Source organism: Panthera tigris, chromosome A2 (assembly GCF_018350195.1).
Source record: "Panthera tigris isolate Pti1 chromosome A2, P.tigris_Pti1_mat1.1, whole genome shotgun sequence".
NCBI lineage: Eukaryota > Metazoa > Chordata > Mammalia > Carnivora > Felidae > Panthera > Panthera tigris.
This window is the reverse complement of record NC_056661.1, coordinates 82,262,723-82,290,416: the sequence shown is the minus strand read 5'-3', so window position 1 is coordinate 82,290,416 and position 27,694 is coordinate 82,262,723. Positions and strand designations below refer to the sequence as shown.

Genomic DNA, 27,694 nt, shown 5'->3' with positions numbered 1-27,694 from the left:
TTAGTAAGGAAAATGGAATCTTTGTTATGCTATTTTTCTTAATGATTAGAGTGTGTTCTAAATAAACAGAAAACAAATTGATTGCCAAAAACTATGTTAATGTGCTTTTAATTCACAAGGGTTAAGCATGTAAAAGTCAGGATATTGAAAGTTAAGGTTTTCATAGAAACATTAATTTGACAACACTGTGCATATTAGGTGTGGGAGGTTTATATTGTATAGCATAAAAGCAGTAGGAAATATTGCAAAATATGGCTCAGTTAAACAAATGAAGTAACAAATTTAGGGGAAAGTCATTAAATGTGATTATGGAAAAAAATTGTTTTGCAGCCTCCAAAGAAGGGTTCTAAAATTTAATTTTAGAAAATAATGCTTTCAAATCTCTTCAAAAAATGTTTTCAATGAAAATTATTCATTTTTATACAAAATCAATTTCACTAGCACATTGTATATTCTGGCATGAGTTTATGCCTTTCATCTGCAGTTCAAATCTGATCCTAACAGACCAAAAGGAGAACCAATTGGCTATTTTCATGGTCTAGTTGATAAAGATTTCATAGACTGAAAATTAAATTTAAGGGTTTAAAATACTTTTTTTAGTATATGGAGAATATGGAGGAAATTTTGAATGTGAACAATCCTGCCAATGTATTAATACTTGCTTATATATATCTGCCCTTTGTATATTTCTATAAACTATTTGCCTGTATGAATTATGGAAATCCAATCTGACCACACAAAATGTTTTATTAGGTGGCATAGAAAAAGAAGAGAATTTAGGGCATGTTCAGAGAGGGAAGTGCACCAGAAAACACACCCACAACCTTTAATATGTCTCTATTTTGATTCCTGCCTTATGAACTGGACAGCAGATCTGGAAGCCTGACTTCTCCAGCACAGTTGCACTGAGCCACAGGTTGATATTTCTGTCACCTTGGCCACAGAAGTCCCATTTACCCTGTAGGAAACAAGAGCGGTTGACCCATGAAGCAACCCCTCAGAGCATTTCACTTCCCAGTTCAGTCAGAATTAAAGGCAATAATAAAGGAAAGGGAATGGAAGGGAAGGGAAGGGAAAGAAAGGAAACTATTACTGGAATTATAATACTAACTCAATTATAATTATCACCAATTCCAATTATTATTTAATTAATTTTAAGTAATAGTAAAGATTTTGTATTCCTTTAAATCACATATAAGTTATTTTGGGGGGCCAAGTTAACAAATGAAAACCAAAAGTACCCTTACAAAGGAGCAGATCATGAAAATAGAAAGATGCATTGACATGCTGCTAACATTCCTATTTTCCATTGTATTTTATGTCATAGCAAGGCAATCTACAGAACAATAAAGGTTTATTCATAGAAGTGAGATATGTAAATTCCTGAGCTAGCAGACTTCTGGCCCAATATTCAAACGCCCCTTCAAAAAAGGGCACAATGGTCTGCATTTTCCACTGTAAGAAATGTATGCAATTGCATTCCATGGCAATGAACTCTTTTTAAGCTTGATGAAGAAGAATGCTTTGTATATTTACTTTAATCTTTACCCATGCTATTTTCTGTTTCCAAACAAACAGAAGGACAAATGCAGGCTGCCAACTCGCAGGATGTACAAACAAGTGTTATTGAATATTCAGAAGTATGGTGGTATTTCTCAAGTTCAGCAACAAATCACTTAGAGTCTTTCTTTTGTTTTTAATTTTTCCTTATTCAGGCACCACAAGGCCACATAAGGAGGGTGAGGTCCCTGGAGTGGACTATATTTTCATCACCGTTGAAGATTTTATGGAATTGGAGAAAAGTGGTGCTCTCTTAGAAAGTGGGACTTATGAAGGTAAGCACAGCTCGTCTGCTAAATTTATTCCTTGTTGCATCACATTTTTCTCTGTTGCTGAAATGCGTTAGGATGCCAGATTACTGATAAGCTACTGCTTTTGGTTTGAGAGCTTTAATAAGGTAATTTTAGAAATATATTTTCCAAATAAAAAGTTAGGACACATCTAGAATAATTCTACTCTTAAGATGCTGAGAGATATGTATGCCCACTGAAATATACTTGTGATGGCCTCCTGAGACTAAGCTGTGATCTTCCAAATAAATTATCTTCATCTTTAGATAACATCTCAAAGAGCACAGGACTTGAGTTGCAGTCCTGTCCTTATCTATGTGTGGGTTTTTTTTAGTTCCTTCACTTCGCTGGCCTTCACTTGCATCTCATGCAAAATGATGAAGTAGGAAAATATGAGGAAATATGATCTGTGCTTGCTCTCCCAAGCTCTACTGCAATAGAAAAGTCTCCTTGTGTACTCAAGTCAAGCATGAACAATAGATGACACTAAAAGCTTGAATGTAGGAAGTATCTTTCAGTGGAAAGAGCACTGTAACATGAACCAGAATCTGTCTCAGTTCCAAATCTGGCTTTATTACTTATCCACTATAAATACTAAATAACTCTGTTGGTATCTGTGAACCTCAGTAGAATTATCTGTAAAAGGAGAACGGTAGCATTGAAAAGCACAAATAAATAACATGTTGATATGATCACATTTATACATTTAAGTGACATCTACAGGCATATAGTTTATGTCTAATGGAATTATGTATTTCATAGCCATTGTATGTGTGAACTATATTTGTATATATTAGTAAGTTCAAAGATGAATCCAGTTTTACTGTATTAAAAGTAATAGTGATATTAAAAACAAAAGTAATAATATATGCATTGCTGCTTAGTCAATCAAATACTTGAGGTCTCCCATTAGCAAGTAAGTTGGGTTCATTAATAGTTTGACCCTCTACTTCCTCCTTCACTTACTTGTAGGTGCCCAGTGGACTAGAGTTACTTAAGAACTTAATATTTTATATTGTTAGAAATATTAAAATCTCTTCTTTTACTTTGCATTCCTAAGGCAATTTAGGCTGAGACATGTGCCTACATTATGGCTAAGACATTTAGTTGCTTATTGCCACATTTATAGGAAATAGGCAAAAATACCCAGGAAAAGAAAATGGTTTTACACATGAGTATTGTTTTTTGTTCATGTTGTCAAAAATAAGTAATGATGGAGGTTGATTGAAAATATTTTAAATATAAAAGCTGTGTTGCTCATATAAGCTGCTTAAACTATATGAAAAATAACTGTATAAATCATAGAAAGTACTTATATCAAAGAAGTCAGAGTAAATAAACAATAAATTTTGTAGCATATTTTCTTGTGAGTTTTGTGACATTATTTAGTGGCATTCATTAGTTTGTATGTCTGTCAATAATAATGTATTTAATTACCTTATTTAATATTATATATATAACATACATAAATATAAATATATGTTATAATATAAAAGCAAATATAAATATTATATTTATATAACAAAAAAACCAGCAGCTTAACATGCAGGAGCATCTCAAAAGTAGTATCGTTAACAATATGACCTTTTCTTTTTGTTTTTAGAAATAAAAACTTTGTTAACTGTATAGAAGGTGAAAAAAAAATTAAACCAAATGTTCATGTTAAATCTCCAGTACTCTCAGGATGAAATTTAATAGCAATATTTTAAAATAAAGTAAATTTTAGGTTCCAGTTAAATTTTGAGGAAACTATCCTGAAACCATAACAATATAGCCAAGTTTTATGAGCCAGGGTGGGTTGTCTTGAATCTTTTTCAGACATCTCTTCAGTATTGAAAGTTTAGTTTGCTAAAGTTTGGTGCCAGCTTGTTAATTGCCTCCACATGCATAGAGCTGATCATTGACAAAAAAGACTTTGTATATATGACTTTGTGGAATCAATACCATTGCTTACAAATACACATGGTATACTTGGTTGAAAACAATATTCCTTTTTCAGGTCACATAACCGTCTGGGCAGACACCTAGGTAGCATTCTCAAATCTCGGGATCTTCAGATTTTCTTACAATTACAGCTGAGGAACCAGTAGAATTGACATTCTAATGAAAATCACTATTATTCCTTCAGGACTGATCATAAACTCAAGGCTCAGGGCTACCACTTAGTGTGTTATTTGTCAAGGAAACCTGGGGAATGCCTTTTCTGCTGTCGATGCTTTCAGAATATACAGAATAACAATAATGTGCTCCTTAGCCAGACAAAGAAAAATCTGAGAGCCTTTATATTTGTCAAACTTCCATGACATCAATCTCTCATAAAATTTCTTCAATAAAATCCCAGTTTTTCTATGTTATCTATTCTCCTTTCTACAGTGTTTGGACCATTGCTCCCTTTCCTTCTCCTTGCTAAAACATTTTCATGTCTTCTCAGTACTCTACAGCCTTCAGCCAGACTAGAAAATTCATCTTTGATATCTGTGACTCCACTAAAGAAAGTAAGAAGAAATTGGGTTACTCTTAGCGGCTTTTTTTTTTTTTTTTTTTTTTTTTGGCGGGAGGTGTACTCTCAGTGTTAAGGTTATAGATCTTTTAGCTATGGCTATGTTAGGTCTGATTCCAACCCAGAAACAAGAATATCAAGACTGCTAATGCAATTGGAGGTAGGGAGATAGTCTCTGCTTCTTCTTGCTCATAAATACTTACCAACGTGTGCATTTGTTGTCAGGGACTGGGACCCCATTCAATTTTGATTAGCAAAGATCAAGAAAATCCTCTATAAAATGTCTAGCTAAGATGCCCGTCATTGAAGAAACCAGTCTTATAGCGTTCACCCCCACTACTCAGTTTCAGAACAGGAAACATCTACCTGAAAAGTAGTTGTGAGGAAGAATACATTTTTAAAGTATTTCTGATATGTATGCATTTTTGTCTCACTGTCAATAATTCTAGTTTTAATCTTGGTTAAAGATGTAGCTAAAATGAAATTTGTCCTTTGATTAGAAACAAAGTAGACTTTCTTGAATTGCAGATCTGCCTCCTAGAAATTGGCTCAAATTACTCGCCCCAAAAGAGCAATTCTTTTATTTACCAGAGACTGCAAGGAAGGCCTTAATGTGCGTGAGTTACTATCTACGGTTATGCTCCATGATCCTAGACACAGTTTTAGCAGATTCCTTTTCTCCGCAGCTCCAACTCCTCACTCTGTCTGAGCACCTCATTTCAGTTTGTTATACAACAGCTGCTGAATGCCCTTGTATGTAAATGGCCCAGAGGATTTGGTTCTGGTGGACCATCAGGTGTTGGTAAACAGACTCTTTTCCGTGACTTGGATGATCTCATCCTTATCTTTTCATATTGAATCAAGTTTAAAATTAAGTTAATAGAACAAAGCCCAGTGGTGAGCCTGATGTAAAATCAAGTAACGCAACACTATGAATCTTTATGTCAGGACTGAAGATGTAGGCTTCATGTGAAACAGACCACAGAGTTCTTTAGTTAAATACAGATAATTCCTTTGGGATTAAGGTCACATGCAGGTATAAGTGAGACACCAAGAGGTAGGATTAAATGAGTTGATCTGGTAATCTAAAGGGTAAATAATCGAAGTGCCTGGAAGGCAACATGTCTTTGGGAACTGTCCAAAGTGCTGAATTAGCCATGGCTCTAAATCAGCGAATCCTGCCTGACCTACTTCTTCCAGTTGTCTCGAATGTTACATTCATGGTTTCATTGACCAGTCTTACCAGTTGTCTGCCTCAACCTTTGTTCTAAATGGCATTATTAACTAACCCCATGTCTCCTGAGCAGTTCCTGGAATCTCATTTCATTTAACTCATCTACTTAGATCATCAACAGTCATGTTCCAAGCAGCACTTCTGTCATAACATCCACTACCATATTTTGCTGTTGTGCTTTTAAATGGAGCAATGCTATTTTTCTATCTATTGAAGAAGCCACTGATCCTAAACTTCAGTGTTTCCTTTAAATGTACATAAGCTCAATTGTAATATTGCCCCAATTTTTAGGAGGACCAAATCAAGACGAGCAAATTATTTGGGATTCTAACAGAATATAGTGCAAATATGGCACTTACCTTCATCTCAATTTTGTGGTTTCTCCTAATCATGGGCCTTAATATATATGGACTTGAGCCTAATACAAACAGCACACCTATTTTCTTAAACAGTTTTATTACAGGATTTTGAAATTCAATATGTTCACTTCAATATGTACATAAAAGTTTGGTCCTTCTAGGTGTAGCACATAAAATCCTGTAAAAAACATTAAGTACAAATAATTTTGTATAAATGTAACTGAAGCAGTTACATGATGAGAGAAGACATACAATAAATTTTACATAAATCCATTTCATGTCACTAAAATCAGCATCAACTTTTTTGAAAATATCATGGCCTTGATGAATTTATTATTAAAATTTTGAATTGGTGTTTTCAATAAAGAGAGCATTGGATGATAAAGAGATACTGACACTAAAGAAAAATTATTACTGGTACTATAAATAATCTTGAGGAAAACCGTTCTTCTATCAGTCCAAGTTTCTAAATAATATTTCCTGAAGGGCAGATCAGTGCTTAAATTGATGCTAAGGTTGTTGTCATTCCAGGAACCAAAATTAAATAAGAAGTGATTGTTTTTCCCTTTCCCTTGTACTCTGTTACAAGAGAAAATTTTTACCATGCAAATAATAACCTCTATAATAACAGTAGATTCTTGGAGCTTGCACTTAAGGGATCCAGTTGTTATTATATACCCAGATTATAACATGTTTTTATTTTGATACTTGCTCCTTTTTCTTTCTTTTGGCAATATTCCTACTGTTGAAGATTCTAAGCCATACATTTGGGTGTTCATTTGAGGAACACAAAACATTAATACATAAGCTTACTAAATGTTTATTTGAACAATAGAGGAAAACACGTTAGTGAAGTATTATACTTCTTTGGGATCTTATAATGCCAAGTTTTTTTTTTCCCTCTGATTTTTTTCTCTGATTCAGTTTGTATTCAGAGTTATGGACAATGTATGATTTTTGCATTCTGCTATGCTCTTGTGTAAAGCACTAAAACTGGAAGTATTATTGTGCCTTAAAAGGTGACAAAATTTCCTTTTTGGTTTGGGACTTTTGTAAACCCAACTTTTTCCAAAATACATAATGAAAATGCCTATTTCCAAGTATTTTTTTCTCCCAAAAGAGACTAGAAGAAACAAACCAAGCAATTAATTAACTAATTTTATACAATCATATAAATTATAACTTAAAGACTAAAGTCAAGGAACATGAAATGGCTTGCTTGCTTTTACCTAAAGTACAATATTAACTAGTTTATTGTTAGCCCTACAAATTTTTGTTCAGATGTAGCTAAAAGGAACAGGCTTTTTGGAGTATGTCATTAAAATTAAGCCAATATTCATGAACATAAGACTCACTTCTTCAGCTCTTTCACAACCAATAATGATGATGATACTAGGTAAAGCCTAGGATTCCAAAACTGTGATATTCAGGGTTTAATTAATTTCCTTCAAGCTCATGTCTATAATTACTATGATTTTCTAACTCTTGTAAACATTCCCTATACATTTTTTGAGAGAGAGAGAATGAGAGAGCAAGCAAAGGAGGGGTGGATAGGGAGAGAGAGACAGAGACAGAGACAGAGATATTCTTAAGCAGGCTCCATGCTTCGCGCATAACCCCATGTGGGGCTTGATCCCATGACCATGAGATCATAACCTGAGCCAAAATCAAGAGTCAGATTCTCAACTGACTGAACCACCCTGGTGCCCCTCCACCTCCCTATAAATTTTTATCTGAAACAAATTGAGAATTCACCTGAAAAAAAGTATGATGCCCTTCATTTAGTGGGAAGAAAAAAATGCATAACTTTAAAGTTTTTACTTACATTTCTTTCCACTGCTTCAACACACAGAACCTATTTATCTTTCCTGATTGGATGAATATTTTTAAACATTCTGAGTTGTTCTACTTTAAATTTACTCATTTTGTAGGAGGCACTCAAGAGAGTTTTGATCAAATTGATAATAACAGTCTTGTACATGAGAGCATATGTTTCTCTGAAATATTATCAACATACTGATGATCAATGGCTCTTGCCATGTCTTAGATTATTTCTTTAAATATAATTTCTTGTCAAATTGGCCAACATACAATGTGTAAAGTGTGATCTTGGTTTTTGGGGTAGATTCCCATGGTTCATTGCTTGCATATAACACCCAGTGCTCATTCCGACAAGTGCCCTCCTCAATGCCCATCACCCATTTTCCCCTCTCCCCCATCAATCTTGAGACTGTTCTCTATATTTAAGAGTCTCTTATGATTTGCCTCCCTCCATCTTTCTTTGTTTGTAACTATTTATTTTTCCCCCATCCCTTCCCCCATGGTCTTATGTTAAGTTTATCAAGATCCACATATGACTGAAAACATATGATATCTGTCTTTCTCTGACTGATTAGTCTTAGATTAGACATACAGACCTTCTTAAAGGAGATTTACCTACCTCAGTTATTTTAGGTGGTGCCTGAATGTCCCCTTCCTGCCAATTTTTTTCTTTTCCAGAGTCTTGTGTCATAGACCAATAACTTGAAAACTATAACATAACATCCGTCTCTAAAAAAGTCATTTTTGTATTTCAATTTCAAATCTGAAAAATAAAACTTCCTGGGACATTATTTCCTTATATCTTCTATATTCCTCCTCTGAATAACAGAAGAGTCTACAATCTCATTGACCATGGATCTGTTCTTTCTCTCAGGGGGAATAGGAATCACCAAAATTAGAAAAAAAAAAAAAATAGTCCCGTCGTTTTATTGCTAAGTAAGTATTTTATTTCAAAACATTGATATCAATCACCAGCAAAGCTGGTGATTCTTCACAAAGATCTTCACAAAGATCACTTTATGAATTGTTTTTATAGACATCAAATTTCATTCATGCACAAAACAATATCTGAAATTTTGCGGACTCCATTGATCATCCTGCAAAGTATACAGTTATGCTGTATATGCTGACTAACAATTATGAAGTTACAGTTCTAAAAAATACCCTGATGTCTTGCGTTTTAAAAAAGCAATCATGGGGTGCCTGGGTGGCTCAGTCGGTTAAGCGGCTGACTTCGGCTCAGGTCATGATCTCATGGTCCGTGAGTTCGAGCCCCGTGTCGGGCTCTGTGCTGACAGCTCAGAGCCTGGAGCCTGTTTCAGATTCTGTGTCTCCCTCTCACTGACCCTCCCCTGTTCATGCTCTGTCTCTGTCTCAAAAATAAATAAACGTTAAAAAATTAAAAAAAAAAGCAATCATGTTGCAGAAGATTCACACCATATGAAAGCTCTTCCTTGTTGAAGGCTTGGAAACTCTGGCAATTATAGAAAATCCTTCATAACACTGTATTAAAATTTTATATAGTGAAACAATCTGTCCTTATGTAATAATCAGCTCTCTTAGATCTGTTGTAGGCTGTATATGTTTGTAACAACCAGATAAATTTAGGATAAAGTGGTCAACATATCTTGTTTGCATGAGACTATTTCCATGAAAGTTAATTCTAAAGACTCTACAAATGTGAATTTTAAAGGACCAGTAAAAACCTAAACTGATATTAATTATTAGTTACAATAAAATGGAGAGTTTGACTTATACTGTCTTCAGCCTATTTCTATTAGTTATGCTGGCTTCCTTTCTGTTCTTTGAACAGAACAAACACATTCCTATCCATCTGGGATCTTGAATTTGTCATTTCACTTTCCAGGGCTACTTGTCTTCCAAATAACTAACTACATATCCCATTTTCTCACTTTGAGATATTCATTTAAAAGTTTTCAGGAAACTCTTACCTGGCAACCTTATCCAAAACTGCACCTGCCAACATTCTCCATTCCCTTTCTCTGATTTGCTTTTCTTTACTGTAGCTACTGTATAACTGAAAATATAGTTTGTGCCCATTTGTCTATTTGGTTATTGTCAGTATCCACCCACCTGAATGTAAACTTCAGGAGGTCAGGTAGCTTGTTTGCATCATTGCTAATTCTTAAGTTTAGAGTGCTCTCTGGCACCTAGGAAGCACTAAATGAATATGAGTTGAATGACTGAATGGATGCCTAGATTCCTTCCTCAAACCCAATAGTGGAAACCCCTTAATAGAAACCCCATACAGAAATCCACCTTAGCTTGAGACCCTAGAACAAACACATCAACTTCCTAATTCAAAATGTTCTAAGTCAATAGTATGGAGCTGTATAACACCAATTTGACCTCAGAATCTTGTACTAGATTAACTTTGTATCATAATTGTAATAATTTTACTCTTGTCTTAATTCTCATCATTAACTTCATGAGTCCCTGTTCTGAGTTCCGATATTTGTTTGTCTCTCAGTACCATACAAACTATAACACTGTCCCCAGAATATAGTTCTTACATTGCTTTAGCCATTCCCAATAGTCTGGGTTTTTTTCACTACAGTAGTTCATGGTGTATCAAATCACTCAAAATCAAAACCTAGTAGTCTTGGTCAACAAAACTGTATCTCCCATCAAACCACCTCTCCACCCAAGTTCTATTGATTGTGTCAGCTAAATACTTCTTGGACTCAGGGTAATTTCCCATTCATATAATCCCTGTCATGTTCATGTTCTCTTTATTTTTTCCAAAAGAATTACAGACTTTTTTGATTTTTCTACTTCTAATACAGAAAGTCCATGAGGAGTTGGAGAACAGAAGTAATGAAGCCAAACCTATAGGAGAGTTAGAAAAGTCCTAGGATATATTGGAAATATGCAAATTCCAAAAGTTACTTTAAAACAAAAAAACTAGTATGTGTGTTCTCTCACTAAAGAAATGTAAAGGCATTTTATTTAATGGGGACATGTGGTACTTGGAATGTATAGGTTATTTCACTAACATTTTCTGATTAGTTTTCAATTAACTATAAAGGAGCATGAGTTTCTTGATTATTCTTTTATTCTTAGAGAATTTATGGAAAGTAAATGGAAATAAAATTTTATTCCATTATTAATTGTACACTGCTAGTAAGATCTTTACTCCCACCTCATCTTTCTCTTTCTTTCATTTTACATAAGGGTGACTTTAAATTTTCTTATACTATGTGAAAGTTTGGTTTCATTCACTAAATAGTTAATGGACAAAATGATAAATCTGAAAAATTCATAATTTATTACTTTTTTTAATTTTGAGAGAGACAGAGGGAGAGTAAGCAGAGAGGGGCAGAAATAGAGGGAGATAGGGAATCCCAAGCAGGCTCCATGCAGTCAGCACGCAGTGCCCTACCTGCGGCTGGAACTCACAAAACCACAAGATCATGACCTGAGCCAAAATCAAGAGTCAGACCCTTAGCAAACTGAGCCATCCAGGCATCCTGTGAAAAATTCATAACTTAAATTGAAATATTAATGGTAACCCAAATAGTGACCATAACATAAGGTATCAATAAACGAAAGTTTTTTTTTTAATTTTTTTAAATTTATGTATTTATTTTGAGAGAGAGAGTGGGAGAGGGGCAGAAAGAGGGAGAGAGAGAATCCCAAGCAGGCTCTGCACTGTCAGCCCTGAGCCCAGTGTGTGGCTCAAACTCACAAACCATGAAATCATGACCTGAGCCAAAATCAAGAGTTGGACACTTAACCCACTGAGCAACCCAGGCGCCCCAAAAAAGTTTTAAACAATGTATAGGAAGCTCAAACTGAGATGAAACTTATGATGATGGGTCTATAAAAGGAAAAGACTTGATTTAAAATTTCCCAGTGAGTTTTCTTTCTTTTTCTCCCCTACTTTCATTCCATATATAGGAATGTTACTGCAACGGACACATATTTGACTAAAGACACCTGCCCTTTGGCACTGACCTGATACTGGAGGGTGCTGTTTCCCCAAAGAGATCTGTTCCTCTGGGCGAGCCCACAAAGAACAGAAAGATTTCTCCAGGTCAGGTCCCTGAGGATTATTTCCAAGAGGATTAGATAGTTCCTATTTCTGCTCCCATTCTGAGTTCTCCATTAAACTTCCAGAGAAAAATCTACTGATGCAGCTATCTGGTTTCCCTAGAGATGAAGCAAGCATTATTACCCCTTGGATTGAAGTGTAACTTGTTGCAAAAATGGTGATTCCTATCATTTGTACCCTCAAGGATGTCCAGGAATACTCATTTCTAAATATGATTTGCAAGTTTGGTAATTTTAACTACTTTTCTCCCTCCTATCCCCTCCCTCAATTTAGTAAGTCTTTTTTACAGTAAAATGTAACAGCAAATTAGAAGGGGGTGTGTGCACTGATTTATGTAAGGGAGGGAGAGAGGTGGGGATGGAGATTCCTGAAGGCCGACACATTGACAGCCTGACAGTGATTGAGGACAGGAGAAAAGTACAAAAAGTGTACAGAAGAAATTAAAAAACAGAGTCATCTAGGGTCATTTGTTACAGTGGAAGCACTCATCAGTCTCCCAAAGGACAGCGGAGTATTGCAACCCAACACAGCTATTGATTTTCCTAATAATGACCCTGAGCTATCTATAAAAGGTTAAGTCATATGCAGAAAAGTAATATTTGAGAAAGGTTTCCTTCAAAGGTGATTAAAATTTCAAAGTTTGAACTTCTGAAGGGGAAAGGCTAGAATATTCAGCTAAACAGAATACCACACTCCCTGAAAATGCCAAGCAAATGGGATGAAATATTTTAGCTATTTTCTGTCTAGAAGCAATTTATAATATGTATCCAAAATTATATTCAAATTTACACATGATTAAATTGCCTCAATAATTAATTTATAAGCACGTTCTGTAAATGCAAACAGACATGATGTTCTTATATACCCAAAACGTTTTCTAAGTGTATATGAATATACTTAGGAAAAATACTAGTTTCCAATTATAATGAAGTTAGAAACTACATATTATTTGTCTTTGTTAATATTTGTCATTTTTTTTGTCAGAAATCCTATGCATTGTATATTTGTAAAGCAACTAATAAATATGCTAGACTTAAAATAAATCTATAAAACTATTGGTGCATTACCAAATTGTTACAATTAATGTATCAATAAAATGTAAAATTCATCCACTTATTTTTTTAATATTAGCATAATAGTATGTTGTCTTTTTTTCACCTCTTTGAGGTAGCCACCTGTCACCCAATGATCTTAAGGAGTGATAGGTACAGGCCACTTTCTCAAAGGCTCCATCTGGGAAGGAAATACTATATCAACACCTTGGTTTGTTTTCATGAAAAATTGACATTTAGAGTATTATATATACTCATCTTAGAAGCAAAACATATTAATCAGAAGTTAAAGATATTTTACACTGGTAAACTGTCTTGCCCCATTGTATTATCACATTTTCCTTCATGTTAATGGCCCTGCCATTTTAGTGCTCTCCTTGTTTATTTGTTTGTTTGTTTTCTTTTCATTTATTTGGCTCCTGTCATATTTTCATTTTCTCACAATTTAGATATTTTATTTATGAATTTATTTTTTAAGTTTTTATTTAAATTTCATTTGGTTAACATACAGTGTAATACTAGTTTTAGGTGACAATATAGTGATTCAACACTTCCATGTATCACCCAGTGCTCATCACAGCAAGTGCATCCCTTAATCCCTATCACCTATTTAACCCATTCCACCACCACCTCCCACCCACCTCTCCTCTGGTAACCATCAGTTTTTTCTCCATGGTGAAGAGTCTGTTTCTTGGTTTGCCTCTCTCTTTTTTTTTTCCTCTGCTCATTTGTTTTGTTTCTTAAATTCCACATGAATTCCACATGAATCATATGGTATTTATCTTTCTCTGACTGACTTATTTCACTTAGGATTATACTGTCTAGCTCCATCCATGTTGTTGTATATGGCAAGATTTCATTCTTTTTTATGGCTGAGTAATACATGTACCCCGATGTTTATAGCAGCATTGTCTACAATAGTCAAATTGTGGAAACAGCCCAAGTGTCCATCAACTGATGAATGGACAAAGAAGATGTGGTATGTGTGTGTGTGTGTGTGTGTGCATATGTGTGTGTGTGTGTGTGTGCGTATATATATATATAATGGAATATTACTTAGATTATTTTACTTACCTTTCAAGTGGTTTGTTTCTACCAAAAACTCACTGTGAATTTGCTTTCTTTATTCTTTCTTTATTTATCCTTTGGTTTCTCCTGACAATTGCTATCTTATATTCCTGCTATATTCCTACTTTATTTTTTCTAAAAATCTTCCCCTGTTGGAATATACTACATTTTATACTTCAGTTGGTCTTATTTTTTGGTTTTGGCTCTTACATTTCAATACTTTCTTTTTCTTTTAAACCAGTAAGTTATAGGTAACAACAATGAGAGTAATGGAGACAATATTTATGGATGTTCCCATGAGATAATGGCTTGTTGTTGAATATAGCAGAAATTTAACTAAAATGATTTCTCTGTCCTGTATAAGAAACAACTCTGCCCTAGAAATGAGCATAAACATGAGTGTGTTGTTTGAAATAAGTTGTGTGGTTTGGCATGGTACATGCTAAAAAACTGATGTAATTTACCCTGATTCACCACTTTTTCTATGTAATTCAGTAAGCCCAGTGGTATATTGGAATCTGCCCTCTTATCAAACAGGTCCTACATACTTAATATTTACCTGAGTGGAACTAATAATTTCAATTAATATTTTACCTCATATTCTCTTTATCATTTAATAAATTAAATCATATACATATGATTCAATATATAATATATAACATTTTCCTCTATATTGTTCTTTAATCTTCCAATCCTCATCCTTTTATCTAGGCAGGTCTTCTTAGTAGTAATTAGGAGGCTATTGTGAGAGGGAATAAAAATAATAGTCTCTGAGTATATAAAGGTATTAATAACACAGAAAGACATGAACCTTATTTTCATTTATTATTTTTTTCTTATTTTATTCTTTAATTTGACATTTTAGTTCATTTTGAAGCCATACCCTATAAATACTCATTCTCATTTTGGTTAATCACATCCTCTGTATTCTTGTTGCTTATAATTTTCTATTCTTGGGTATCCTCACAATTATCATTGATTTAATTCTATTATATACAATTTGAGTCCACACTTGCTTCTTGGTAACTTCCTATTATCCAATTAGACTCAGAAATATTATTTAATAGAATTATTTATATTCCTCCAACATGGGTTTCCAATTACTCAAAGTAGTTTTGCTTTTCATGTTTTATTTAAATTTTACATAATTCTAGTATTAATGAAAAAATGCATCCTCATGGCATCTATGTTTCAGAAACAAGAGTAAAAATAGAAATCATATAGGACAGTAAAGATGCATTCCCAAGAGTGAATGAAAGTAGATCACAGCTGCCTCAAAATAACAAAATATTGATCAAGGTCTTGTCAAAGGTAACAAAATGCATTAAATATGAGCATGAAAGTATTGAGACAGCAGGTTGAGAAGCTAGAGTTTGGGTAAGGAAGGGAGCTGCTGGGGGAAGGGGACAGTCAAGTTGTTAGAGAGAGAATGGACTTTGACAGGCCTCGCCAAGGCACGGTGATTTCAAGTTGTAGAACAGGCATTTGATTTTTTTTGTGTGTGCTAGCAATCCACTTTCAAGTGCAAGAAATGTTGACAGTATGCTTGAAGCAATTAAATAGTACTACGATAGTGCAATCTTCACAACTGAGTGACTGATAGAGTTGTTTGCATCCCAGGCTGCACTTGTGTGTTCTAGAAATTCCTGATCTCTTTGATGTCAACTGAACCATACCATTATGTCCATCACATATTTTGACAAACAACATGGAAATAGAATCTGTCCTCATTTGCAGCAAAAAACAAGTTTCTCAAAATGTGTTAAAATATAGAAGATAGCCAGAGAAGAATTGCAGTGCTCCAGGAAACCAAAGCCTTGCTAGGGATCCACTGTGCTCCAGAAAAGGCAGAGTTATTTGTCCAAGTATGCAGTTGAGGCCTAGGAATTGCAACTGCAAATGCTGGTCTTGGATTTGCCATGAACTTGGGTTTGGACCTTTACTGGGAGGGCTTTAGGAGAGCATGAGCACTGTATTTAATTGACTGATGAGTTACACATGATAGAGAAATGAGACTTGTTCTGAGTGACCTTAAGGAGTAGAACTGGGCAAGTAATAGATAAAAAGACAAAGACTGTGGCTTCATGTAAAGAAATGATTTCTAATATAACCAGGGCTGGTGCAAAAATAAACTGAACGCATTGGTAAATAGTTGCTGAGGTTGCCAAACATGCACTAAGGCATCTCGTGGAAGTGCTGTTCTAAATGGGATACACTCATGGATAAATATTCGGACTGAAATAACTACAACATCAAAACATCAAAAACAATACTAGATGTGATGGTTAATTTTTTGTGTCAACATGATTGGGCCATGGGTTGCCCAGATATCTGGTTAAACATTGTTTCTGGGTACGTCTAAGAAGGTGTTGCAGAAGAGATGAGTATTTGAATTGGTGAACAAAGTCTAGCTGATGGCCTTTCCCAGTGTGCATGGGCATCATCCAGTCTATCGAAGACCTAAGTAGAACAAAAATATTGAGGAATATTGAATATGCTTTCCACCCTACTGAGCTGAGACAATGATCTTCTCCTACCCCGTGATGCTCCTGACTCTTAGGCCTATATATTCCATTAGCTCTGTTTCTCTGGAGAGCCCTAATACACTAGGACCATGCTTTGCATAAACTATAATTTTCACAATGTTTCTTTAATGAAAATATTATTTTAATCATTTTTACAGAGGAGGCATCTGAAGCTCAAAGATGTTTAGTAACTTGTAGGAAGTCTCTCAGATAGTAAATGGAAAATTTGAAAATGTTTCCAACATTATTTGACACTGAGTTTGTGCTTGGAATAATGTTTTCCCATATTCAGTCAATGCAAGGTCTTGTTTTGCTCTCATTTTCTTTTCCATAACTAGATGACTGGCTCCAAGCCTCTGCTCTTCTAGTTGTGTCTCTGTGACTATTAAGCTCCTTCCCACCATAATATCCCATCATTCTAAACCAGTGTATACTCACATGTACTCAAAAGAACACAGAAGAGTAAAATTCCATCCTCACCCACAAAAAGGGAAGAAACATTCTGAGGTCAAACGAGTTTGGAAAATATAGAATACTGCCTACCATATCCTCCTTGAAAGATTTATATTACAAATTTCATTGTTTTTAAAGGACAAGCTTTTTTTAAGAGAGAGACAGAGATAGCATACGCAGGGGAGAGGCAGAAAGACAGACAGAGAGAGAGAGAGAGAGAGAGAGAGAGAGAGAGAGAGAGAGAGAGAGAATCCCAAGCAGGCTCCACACTGTCAGTGTGGACACTGATGCTGGGCTTGAACCCACAAACCATGAGGTCATCACCTGAGCTGAAATCCAAAGTCGGATGCTTAACTGACTGAGCCACTCAGGTGCCTCTGCAAATTTGTATTTTAAAGATTTGAGAAGTCCTGCAATAAAGAAAGCTGTTTAAATTTGTATTTCTGGCCATTTTCAAACTTGCTAGACTATGGAACTAATTGTAATGGAGCTCTATTAAGACCTCCCTAGAACCAATGTTTTGGAGCAAATGTTTGACAAGAACTCTAGCTAACATTCAACCCTCTGGGCCTCCATTGTATGCCATGAAATTCAAGTGATTGAGCTTGATGCCCTTTAACAGTTCTTCCAGCCTACAGTGTGCAGTACAGGTATTCTGTCCACACAGCCAACTCTGTACTGAGTAGTCACTAGGACTCAGCCTTTAGAAAGCTGACCAAGTCAGCATGTCTTCCCTCAAAACCAGTAAACTAGCAAGGAGAGACCAGGGGTGATAATAAGGACAAAAAGTGGTTATTTCCTCAAGTTTAGTATTATATACCTACTATGATTTCAAAATAATATTTCTTAAATTTCTCTTTGCATAGCTGTAAGTGCCTCACATCTCTTTAACTACACACCAAAAATATTTTATTGTGTAAATCAACATAGTCATACCAGGGATTAAAGAATGTGAAATTGGAAATTTCAAGTGAGACATTAAGATACAATAGCAACTAATAATGGCAATAATAATGATGATGATGAAAATAGCAATAAGAAACCTTCACTGTATGTTGGGCTCTATTCAAATATATGTAGATAAGTAGATACAGAGATATATAATCATTTAATCATCACCGGAACCTATAAAGTTCTGTAGGACCACGTGGTTCTATAAAGTACCACATAATTATTATTCTCATTATGTAGATGAAGACACTGAAGCCCAGGAAAGTAAAGTAATTGGATCCCAAACCAGCAGGATCCCAAACCAGTAGGATTCTTCTCAGTAAGTGCCAAGAAGCTGGCTGAGAAGGATAAGAGGTTGAGAAAGAGAGAGAAAAGGTTTGTGAAGAAAAAGTTATGCTATGACTCCACCACCACCAAAGTGGAGGGATGAAGAGTAATTAGCCCTCATTACCTCAGATGAAAAGAAGATCTTAATCTGTGTTCCTTGCAGTTTGGGAGACCCAGTAGACCAGTATCTATGTTGAGCCTAAGAAATCAAAAGCATGGGCATCCGGATAGAAAGGAAGAAATAAAATTGTCCCTGTTTGGAGACAACATGTTCTTATACAGAAAACTCTGAAGTCTCCATAAAAAAAATCTGTTAGAACTAATAAATGAATTTGGTAAAATAATATGCAAAAACCAGGTTGGGTTTTTTTTATACCAACAACAAACTATCTGAAAGGAAATTAGGAAAACAATTCTATTTACAATAACACCAAAAATAATAAAATACTCAAGAATAAACTTAAGTGATGAAGTAAATACTTACATACCAAAAACTATAAAACATTAATGAAAAAAATTAAAGAAGACACAAACAAATGGAAAGATATTCCATATTCATGGTTTGGAAGATTTAATATAATTAAAACATCCAAACTACTCAAAGTGATCTATAGATTCAACGCAATTCTTATCAAAATTCCAGTAGCATTTTTTTAAAAATAGAAAAAAATAATTATAATTCATGTAGAACCACAGAAGACCACAAATAGCCGAACAATCCTGAGAAAAAAGAACAAAATTGGAGGCATCACATTTCATTGTTTCAAACTATATTACAAAGTTAAATAATCAATCAGTATGGTATTGGCATAAAGACAGGCATGCAGACCAATGGAACTGAATAGAGTGTCCAGAAATAAATCTATACATCTACGTTCAACTGATGTTCAACAAGGATGCCAAGATATACAATGAGAAAAGAATAGCTTCTTCAACAAGTGGTACTGGGAAAACTGGATGTCCACATGCAAAAAAATACATTTGGACCATTAGTTTACACCTTACCTAAAAGTAAATTCAAAATAGGCTAAATACTTAAACATAAGACCTGAAACCATAAAGCTATTAGTAGAAAACATAGGGGGAAATCTTCATAATATTGATCTTCATAATGATTTCATGGCTCTGACACCAAAAGCCAGGCAACCAAATCAAAACAAATGGGACTACACCAAACAAAAAACTTCTACACAGCAAGGGAAACAGTCAACAGAGTGAAAAGGCAATCTACTGAATGGGAGAAAATATTTGCAAATCATATATCTGATAAGGGGCTAATATACAAAATATATAAAGAACTCATGCAACTCAATAGGAAATAACAACAACAACAACATAGGCAAATATCTGAATAGACACTTTTCCAAAGAAGCCATACAAATCGGTCAACAGGCACATAAGAAAATGTTCAACATTACTAATCACCAGGGAAATGCAATTTAAAACCACAATAAAATATCATCTAACACCTGCTAGAATGGCTGTTAACAAAACGACAAGAAATAGTAAGTGTCGCCAAGGATGTGGAGAAAAGGGAACCTTCGTGCACTGTTGGTTACACTGAAGTCACTATGGAAAACGGTATGGAGGGTCCTCAAAAAAATTAAAAATAGAATTACTATGTGATCCAGCAATTCCACTTCTAGGTATTTTTCTGAAGAAAATGTAAACAGTAACTCAAAAAGATACATTAACCCCCATGTTTATTGCAGGATTATTTACAGTAGCCAAGATATTGAAACAACCTAAGTGCTCGTGGATAGATGAATGGCTAAAGACATTGTGGCATATACAGTTCACCCTTCAACAATTGGGGGTTAGGAGTGCCAACCCCCCATGCAGTTGAAAATTCACATATAACATTTGACTCCTCAAAACCTTAACTACTAATAGCTTACTGTTGACCAGAAGACTTACTGATAACACAGTTGATTAATACATATTTTGTATGTCAAATGTATTACATACCATAATATTACAACAAAGTGTTCTAGAGCAAAGAAAATGTTACTAAGAAAGTCATAAGGAAGAGGAAAAGCATTTACAGTACTGTACTGTATTTATCAATACCATAAATTGACATCATGTTTATAAAATGAATTGTCTGTCAGTACCTACATCAATATTTTCTTATATAATACAAAACACTTTGTATTCCTGACACTAGATATCCAAAATAAAAAGATAATGTGAAAAAAATTACCTTTATTTCTAAGTATAATGCTTCATGCATTGATAACAAAGAAGCAACAATAGGATTGCTTTATGGTGGCCTAGTGTAATCAATAAAATTGTTTCACAGTAGCTTAGCCTATTCACTAATGAATGGATCATTATAAAATTTTTATGACATGCAGTATCACAGTCATATTCCTAACAGAGTGTTGGAAACAATGTTATATTAAAAAAATACCTGTGATGATAGACTGATACGCAGTTTCTCCAATTACAAAAGAGATAATTTTCTCTTAATTTTTTTGATATTTGTAGCCTACACAGTTCATCTGAGAGTTTTTTCAAATTGTCACAACCTCCAAAGAGTTTCCCAATATATTGCTTGAAAAATATCCACATGTAAGTGGACCCATGCAGTCAAACCCATGTTGTTCAAGGGTCAGCTGTATATACAATGGAATATTATTCAGCTATAAAAAAAGAATTGAGTTTTGCCATTTACAACAATGTGGGTAGACTTCAATGGCATTATGCTAAGTGAAGAGAAAGAGAAACACTCTATGATCTCTCTTATATATGGACTCTAAAACAAAAACAAAAACAAACAAGTTCATAAATAGAGTACAGATTGGCGGTTGCCAGGGGTGAGGGTGGGGGGAATTGGTGAAGGGGGTCAAAAGGTAAAAAGAAAAAAAAAAATGTCTATATAATGAGCAATAAGTATTTCTGGAAGACAAGAAACCAGAGAAAGAGAACACAGGTTTATTAACTTAATCAAACTCTATTGTAGTCATTTCAACTGGACTTTAAGCCTTTTGATTCAGGGAGAGTCTCTTATTTATATTTGTAGTCCTAGAACCCACAGTACCTGCCTCAGAGTAATCAATAAATAGCCACTGGAAGCAGGTCTTTGTTAATCTCCAAAATATATAAGGAATTCCTAAATTTCAAATGATAAAAACAAGGAAAAAAACACCCTAATAGCCCAATTAAAACATGGGCTATGGACTTAAAAGGACATTACTTCAAAGAAAACATACAAATGGCAAACAGGTATATGAAAAAATGCTAAATGTCACTTAACATCAAGGATCATTTGACTACTAATGAGATGGAGTATATGATGCAGTTTTCATGCAGAAGATATTTAATACAGAGGGAGAACCCTGTTAGGTATCTCTGACTTCTGACAGCTTCAAGCACTGCCAACCCTGGAACTGGACCCTACCACTGGACACCGGAACACTTTTTCATCTCTCTCTGCTTCTTTAGGTTAATCTGTCCAGATTTGAAATGCTCAGAAAGAGTGTCTGATTGACTGAGATTAGGCCATGTGTCTGCACCCTAGCTGCCAGAGTTTGGAGAGATTTTTCTTTCATACCTCTGGAATGAGAAACAGCATCCTTATTCTACACAATGTTCACACAATGATGGACTTCTTAAACAGAGACAAGGGGTTAAAATGCTGGATGGACAAGAAGTAACATCCTGCCCAGTTGCACTATTAGAGGCACTTGTCAGAGGACAAAGGTCCTAGTAGAGGTATGTTAAAAAAGCAGTAGTATTTGGGTTATTATTGTTAATATAATTAATTCCATTAGTATCCAAGATCTTGTCAGACCTTGGAAAATCTGTGCTACATTTACAAATATGTATAAAGGATGAGGAAGAGAGTAAAATTTTAAATTAGAAATGGTAAAATCTTTTTTTTTTTTTGATAGAACAAACAGCCCACATATATGTGAAAAACAGATGCAAAGAAAGCAGAAAATGTGAAGGAAGTTTTGGGAGGGGTATGTTAAGCTGAATACAAGGGCATGTAAACTGCAAGACAAGGGGAAATTTTATAGAGCAGTCATTTAAACTATATATTAAAACTTTATTGATGCCATAAAATCCAAACACTATAAACCTGGATTCTTTGTTAAAAGTAAGCCATCATATGCAAAGATAAATTGAATTCATATGTAAAAGAGATAAGGCAGTGTAACATTTTAGAAAATGTTTATATATTTAGAGAATATATATAGAATACCATATATTCATTCTCTCTCTCCCTCCCTCTCTCTCTTTCTCTTTTACTCTTCCTGGTTCTTCTCTTCTCTTATTATCTTTGCCCATTCTGTCTTACTCACCTTTGCTTACACTTATTGTTCTCCCTGGTCCCTCATTAAGTTGGTTAGTCTTGATTATTTTACTTCTCAGTCTACACATACACCTACTCTTAAATCTGTATCCCCAACCCAGACCTAATTCCTGGGTCTGAACATAAATATAGCCTCTATCTGGGTTGTCCTTCAAAGAAACATAACTAAAATTCTCCTAACTTGAGAACATCATCTCCTCAAAACTTCTGTCCCACCTGTAATCCCAATATCAGTAAATTTCATACCTATTAATACAATTGCCCAAGTCGGAAATGTAGGAGTCACCCTTGATTCCCCACAAATTCGAGCCATCACCTGGTTCTTTCAATACTAACCCCTAAACAACATCTTTGTAATGTGTCCCCTCTTGTCTATTCCCGGTGTCCTTGCCATTGTTCACATCCTAACCATCTCAGAGAACACCAAACATGTCTTTATTGGCTTTTTTCTCTTGGTGCTAGAGTCATCTAATATTCAAATCTATAAGGGTTACTTCTCTGCTCAAATAGCTTCCATCAACTTCTCCATAAAATTCTTTCTATGTCATAGAATATGGTCCCTCTCATCCATGGCAGCCTTCACTTCACTAATTCCTCTCCAGAAAACATAAAGTCCTTAAAGTTGCTCTAAAATGTTACAGTCATCCACACTAATATACTTTTATGCTTGGATTTCCCTCTGCTCTCCTCCAGGGTCAGCCTGGTAAAGTTCTATTCACCTCCAAACAGACTTTAGTATGCTTTGTATCTGTGCCCTCTTTTGGTTTTCATCATGGTAATTATAGGGTTAGATTTTGGCTGCCAGTTTTTGGTCTCTCTACTTATCTTTTGTTTTGTTTTGTTTTGTTTTGTTTTTACTTTTTTCAATGTTTGTTTATTTTTGAGAGACAGAGCATGAGTAGGGAACAGGCAGAGAGAGAGGGAGACACAGAATTCAAAGCAGGCTCCAGGCTCTGAGCTGTCAGCACAGAGCCCAACACGGGGCTTGAACCCACGAACCGTGAGATCATGACCTGGGCCGAAGTCGGATGCCCAACCGATTGAGCCACCCAAGCGCCCCTCTCTACTTGTCTTTTAAACTCTTAGCAAAGTTAATAGGATATAGTACGTATTCAGTGAATTGTCACTTTATAGAATGGTCAAAGAATATTTCACTATGTGATTATATATATTAATCGGTGTTAGGTCCATATAATTGTTCTCTTTAAAGTATCATGTTACAGTGTTCACTCTCTTGGTGGATAACTCTTTATCCATTCATTTGCCTAAATTAGAATGCCAAGGGTCACTCTTGAAATATCTTTGTCCCTCACCTCCATATCCATTGTATCACCAGGGCCAATTGACATTACTTTCTAAACATCATCTGAATCCTCCCATTTGTTCTTAATTCCGCCATTACCACCTCATCTAAGATGCATTATTTCTTCCTGGATTCCTGTAATGTCTCCTTACATACATTGTGTACTCTCTCCAGCCCAGTTTTCACACTGCACCCAGTGTTTTTTTTTTGAAAATGCAAAGCCAGCCCCCCTTCTCTTTCACTGCCACTCTCCCCACCAACACACATGCACAGACACACACACAAAAAAAATCTGTGGGTCCACGGCTTAGAATAAGGAATGGAGGCAATCTTGTTTTGCATCATTGGGAGTATATATACATAAAATGTAATGGGAACACAGGGGATATTATGCAACAGAAACAACAGATTCCATGTACTCCTAGTAATATGAAGGATCTTAACAACAGGGCTCTAAGTAGAAAAAATAAGAAACTAAATAAGTTCTCTAGCACAATGCCGTTTTCATGACTTAAAATGTATTCATACAAAACAACAATGAGTATCAGCAAGGATATATTCAAACACAAGGTATGTTTTTTATACTTCCTGCTCCCATTCCCTGCTTTATTTTTATTTTTAGCACTTAACATCCAACCAACTTAGGTTTTGCCTGTTTATGTCATTATTTCTCTGTCTACCTCATTATAAATGTAAGCCCCACACCTTTTGGGATGAGCACTGGGTGTTGTATGGAAACCAATTTGACAGTAAATTTCATATATTAAAAAAATAAATAAATAAATAAATAAATAAACGTTAAAAAAATTAAAAAAAAAGTAAAAAAAAAAAAAATAATAAAATAAATGTAAGCCCCATAAAGGATTTTAATCTATTTGGTTCTCTACTGTTTTCTCAATTCCTTGAGTGATAATTGGCACAAAGATAATGCTCAATAAATGTTACTCCAATGACTAAATTTCCACTCGATACATTAAAATATTTGTCCATAGTATATGTGTGAGATAGTAGGGGTCAGGATAAGGATAAAAGGTAATCAATCAAACAAATCAATAATAAGGGCAGGGGAGACCAAAACCTACTTAGGATTCTAGTTCCTATCTATCTCTGGAGTATCTGGTCTCCCAGTGCTCTCCCTGCCCACCAATATATTTCAGCCACCTTCTTTCATTCCTTGAAATGCACTGGTGCATGACACCTCAGGATAATCTTACCTAGTGTTTTCTCTAAAGAACTTTTCCTACCCACACTCTCCTCTCTCCAATAGTTCTTGGCTCTAGTTGAATTCTACTCATCCTTTAGATACCAACTCAAGGGTCACTTCTTCAAGTAACCTTTCCTAACTCTTTTAGTCTACAATGCAGCCATGGAATACTGTAATCAATCTTATTTCTCTGGATATCTATATATCTACATATTGAATGTCATTATACATTAATTTTTGTGTTATTTCATTGGTACCAATCTACCTTAGCAGTCCATAAGCTGCACAAGGTCAGAAACTGTTTCTGGTTTTGATCATTATTGTATTCCTGGTGCCTAATACACTACCCGGCACACGGTAGGTATTCAATAAATATTAGCCATTTGAATGAATAAGTCTCATACGTTTTATATATTTCTTTGTATTTTTTTAAGAAAATAGAAATGTTATCTGCCAGAATTCCCCTAAATGTAAAAAGCTTCACCTTTTGGATTTTTTAGTGCATTTTGAGGTCCCTTTTCTTTCAAAATGGCCTTCATACAGGTCTTATTGTCTCATCAGAAATGACATCAAAGTCACCAGCCTAGATAAGATTTCTCCAGAGTAGACATCTAACAGAGCTGGAAGGCAGCAAACTCATTTTTTAAATTAAGAGGAACCTATGATAGAGCATCTCCTGTCATTACTTGCTCCTTTAAGAAAAACATTTAAGTTAATCATGTGTTAAAAAATTAATATTTCTTTTGCCTTTGAGCCAGACACTAAGCCTTGTTCAGTTCAAAATTTTGTAAAAGATTCAGTACTTTTCATTATCGGCTTTGTTGGCACTCCTCAGTGTTTCTGTCAGTTTAATTAGAAAAAATACAGGAGGTCTTTGATGACTGAAAGATTGAGTCCCTACACCTAGTAACCAGTGCCTGGGATTGCTTATTGTTAAAGGAGCTGGCTTTTCAAAGTCAGAGAGCTAAAGCTTTGATCAGATTGCTCTTAAAATCACCATTAATTTTCTTCATTATTGTAATTCTTGGTTAATAAATTAATTGCAACTCCTTTTCTAAAACTGAAAGCAAAGAATGAATGAAATTTGGTGAACAAAATCTATGTGATATGACTTTCCTTTTAAAAATGATGTTCCTAACCTATATGTAGGTTTATTTTTTTTTCTAAAAATGTTTTTGATAGAAAGGTTTATCTATTTAAATCATCAAAATAAGTGTTAAAAAAGCATTCCATAGGAAGTTATTTTTTTCCCCATTTCCCACAATCATATGCTCTGGCTCTTTGCTAATGTTGCCAAGTTTATATATGTCACTCTGCCTGTACTCCTCATCCCTTTCTTTTGTCTTATTCTTGTGAATGTCCTCTTAGATTTAAACAAAAATGCCCTTAGATATAGTGTCTCTACTCAGTTTTGAGTGTGGAGACTAAATCAAATGTTCACAAAGACTTCCTTCAAAGTATTCAAGACAAGAAATCTTCCAGAAGGAGAGAAAAGGTTTTTGATTTTCTAACAATTACAATATATGAAAAGAAAGGAGGGAGAGAAGAAAAAAAATATTATAGCCTTCCAGAATTTGGGTTCAAAAAGATTTACCTTTCAAATCCTTGTAAGAGTTGGGTAGTGAAACTGCCCATGTAGCTTTGATTGTGGAACAGATTCTACTGATGATTCCTCGTGTTCAAATCTAAGAGATTCAGCTAGGTATAAATCTGATTCACCTGCCTTATTAATACAAGAAGGCAGCTTTTGTACCAATTATATATGTACCATATTTTGTACCAGTTTTGTACCATATTATATGTGGACAGGAACAAGCCCAAATGATAAACGATTCAAACTTAATATTTTTTGGTTGTATTTTTTTGTTTGTTTTGCTAATGTAAATCCTTCAAAGTCTGTCACTATGTTTCATAGGGTACTTTGCAAAGGGTAAAGATATGGACTTCTTTGCTTTGGAAAAGGAAAGTTAGAGAAAGTGATTGTGTAGGGGATGAAGGGGAGATATCATTGCCCAAAACATTCAGCCATTAAAATTGTTTAAAGTTGAAATTACATTAGCATCCAGTAAGGTTGTAGAATTTGAATCTATCTTAAAGATGTTCCAAAGTACTAAAAGAAAATAGGATTTTTGCATTATCTTAAAGTAAACACTCAAAATTTCCTGAGATGAGGCAGACAGGACTTCTAAGACCTTTTGTGCAAAACATATGAAATGCTGGTTCTCAGCAGGTGAATTTTAGAAAGAATGCCAAGAATATTCTTGTGAAAAAACCGATTAAGAATAATTGCCCCCAAAACCCACATTTTTAAGTCTTTGAGACCACTGACAGGATTATATTTATGAAAGAGTTTATTGAAATACACATTTGCTTTACTCTGCAATATAAGAGGGATGAATCAGATTCAAGAATTAAATTTGCATCTTGCCATAAAGTATCGCTAGGTAAATATATTTTACTTTATTTTATTTTGACAAAGTAATGTATGAACATATTTTAAAAGTCAAGTAGCACAAAAAGGCCAGTATTTAATAACAAGAGTATTTTACTATACCTGTCACCAACCTACATTCTCCTCCTTCAAGATCATCACTTTTAACTTACTTATTAATTCAATCTGATATGTGACTACATATTTTAAAATAATGTTC

General features: G+C 34.7%; 1 protein-coding gene across 1 annotated transcript in view; it reads left to right on the top strand.

Moving 5' to 3' along the window:
* MAGI2 (membrane associated guanylate kinase, WW and PDZ domain containing 2) overlaps window positions 1–27,694 on the top strand; it is a 1,321,708-nt gene that overhangs the window by 729,938 nt on the left and 564,076 nt on the right. Inside the window, exon 3 of the mRNA XM_042965265.1 lies at window positions 1,716–1,835. Coding sequence (XP_042821199.1) covers window positions 1,716–1,835 — 120 coding nt within the window. The remainder of the gene's footprint in view (window positions 1–1,715; window positions 1,836–27,694) is intronic.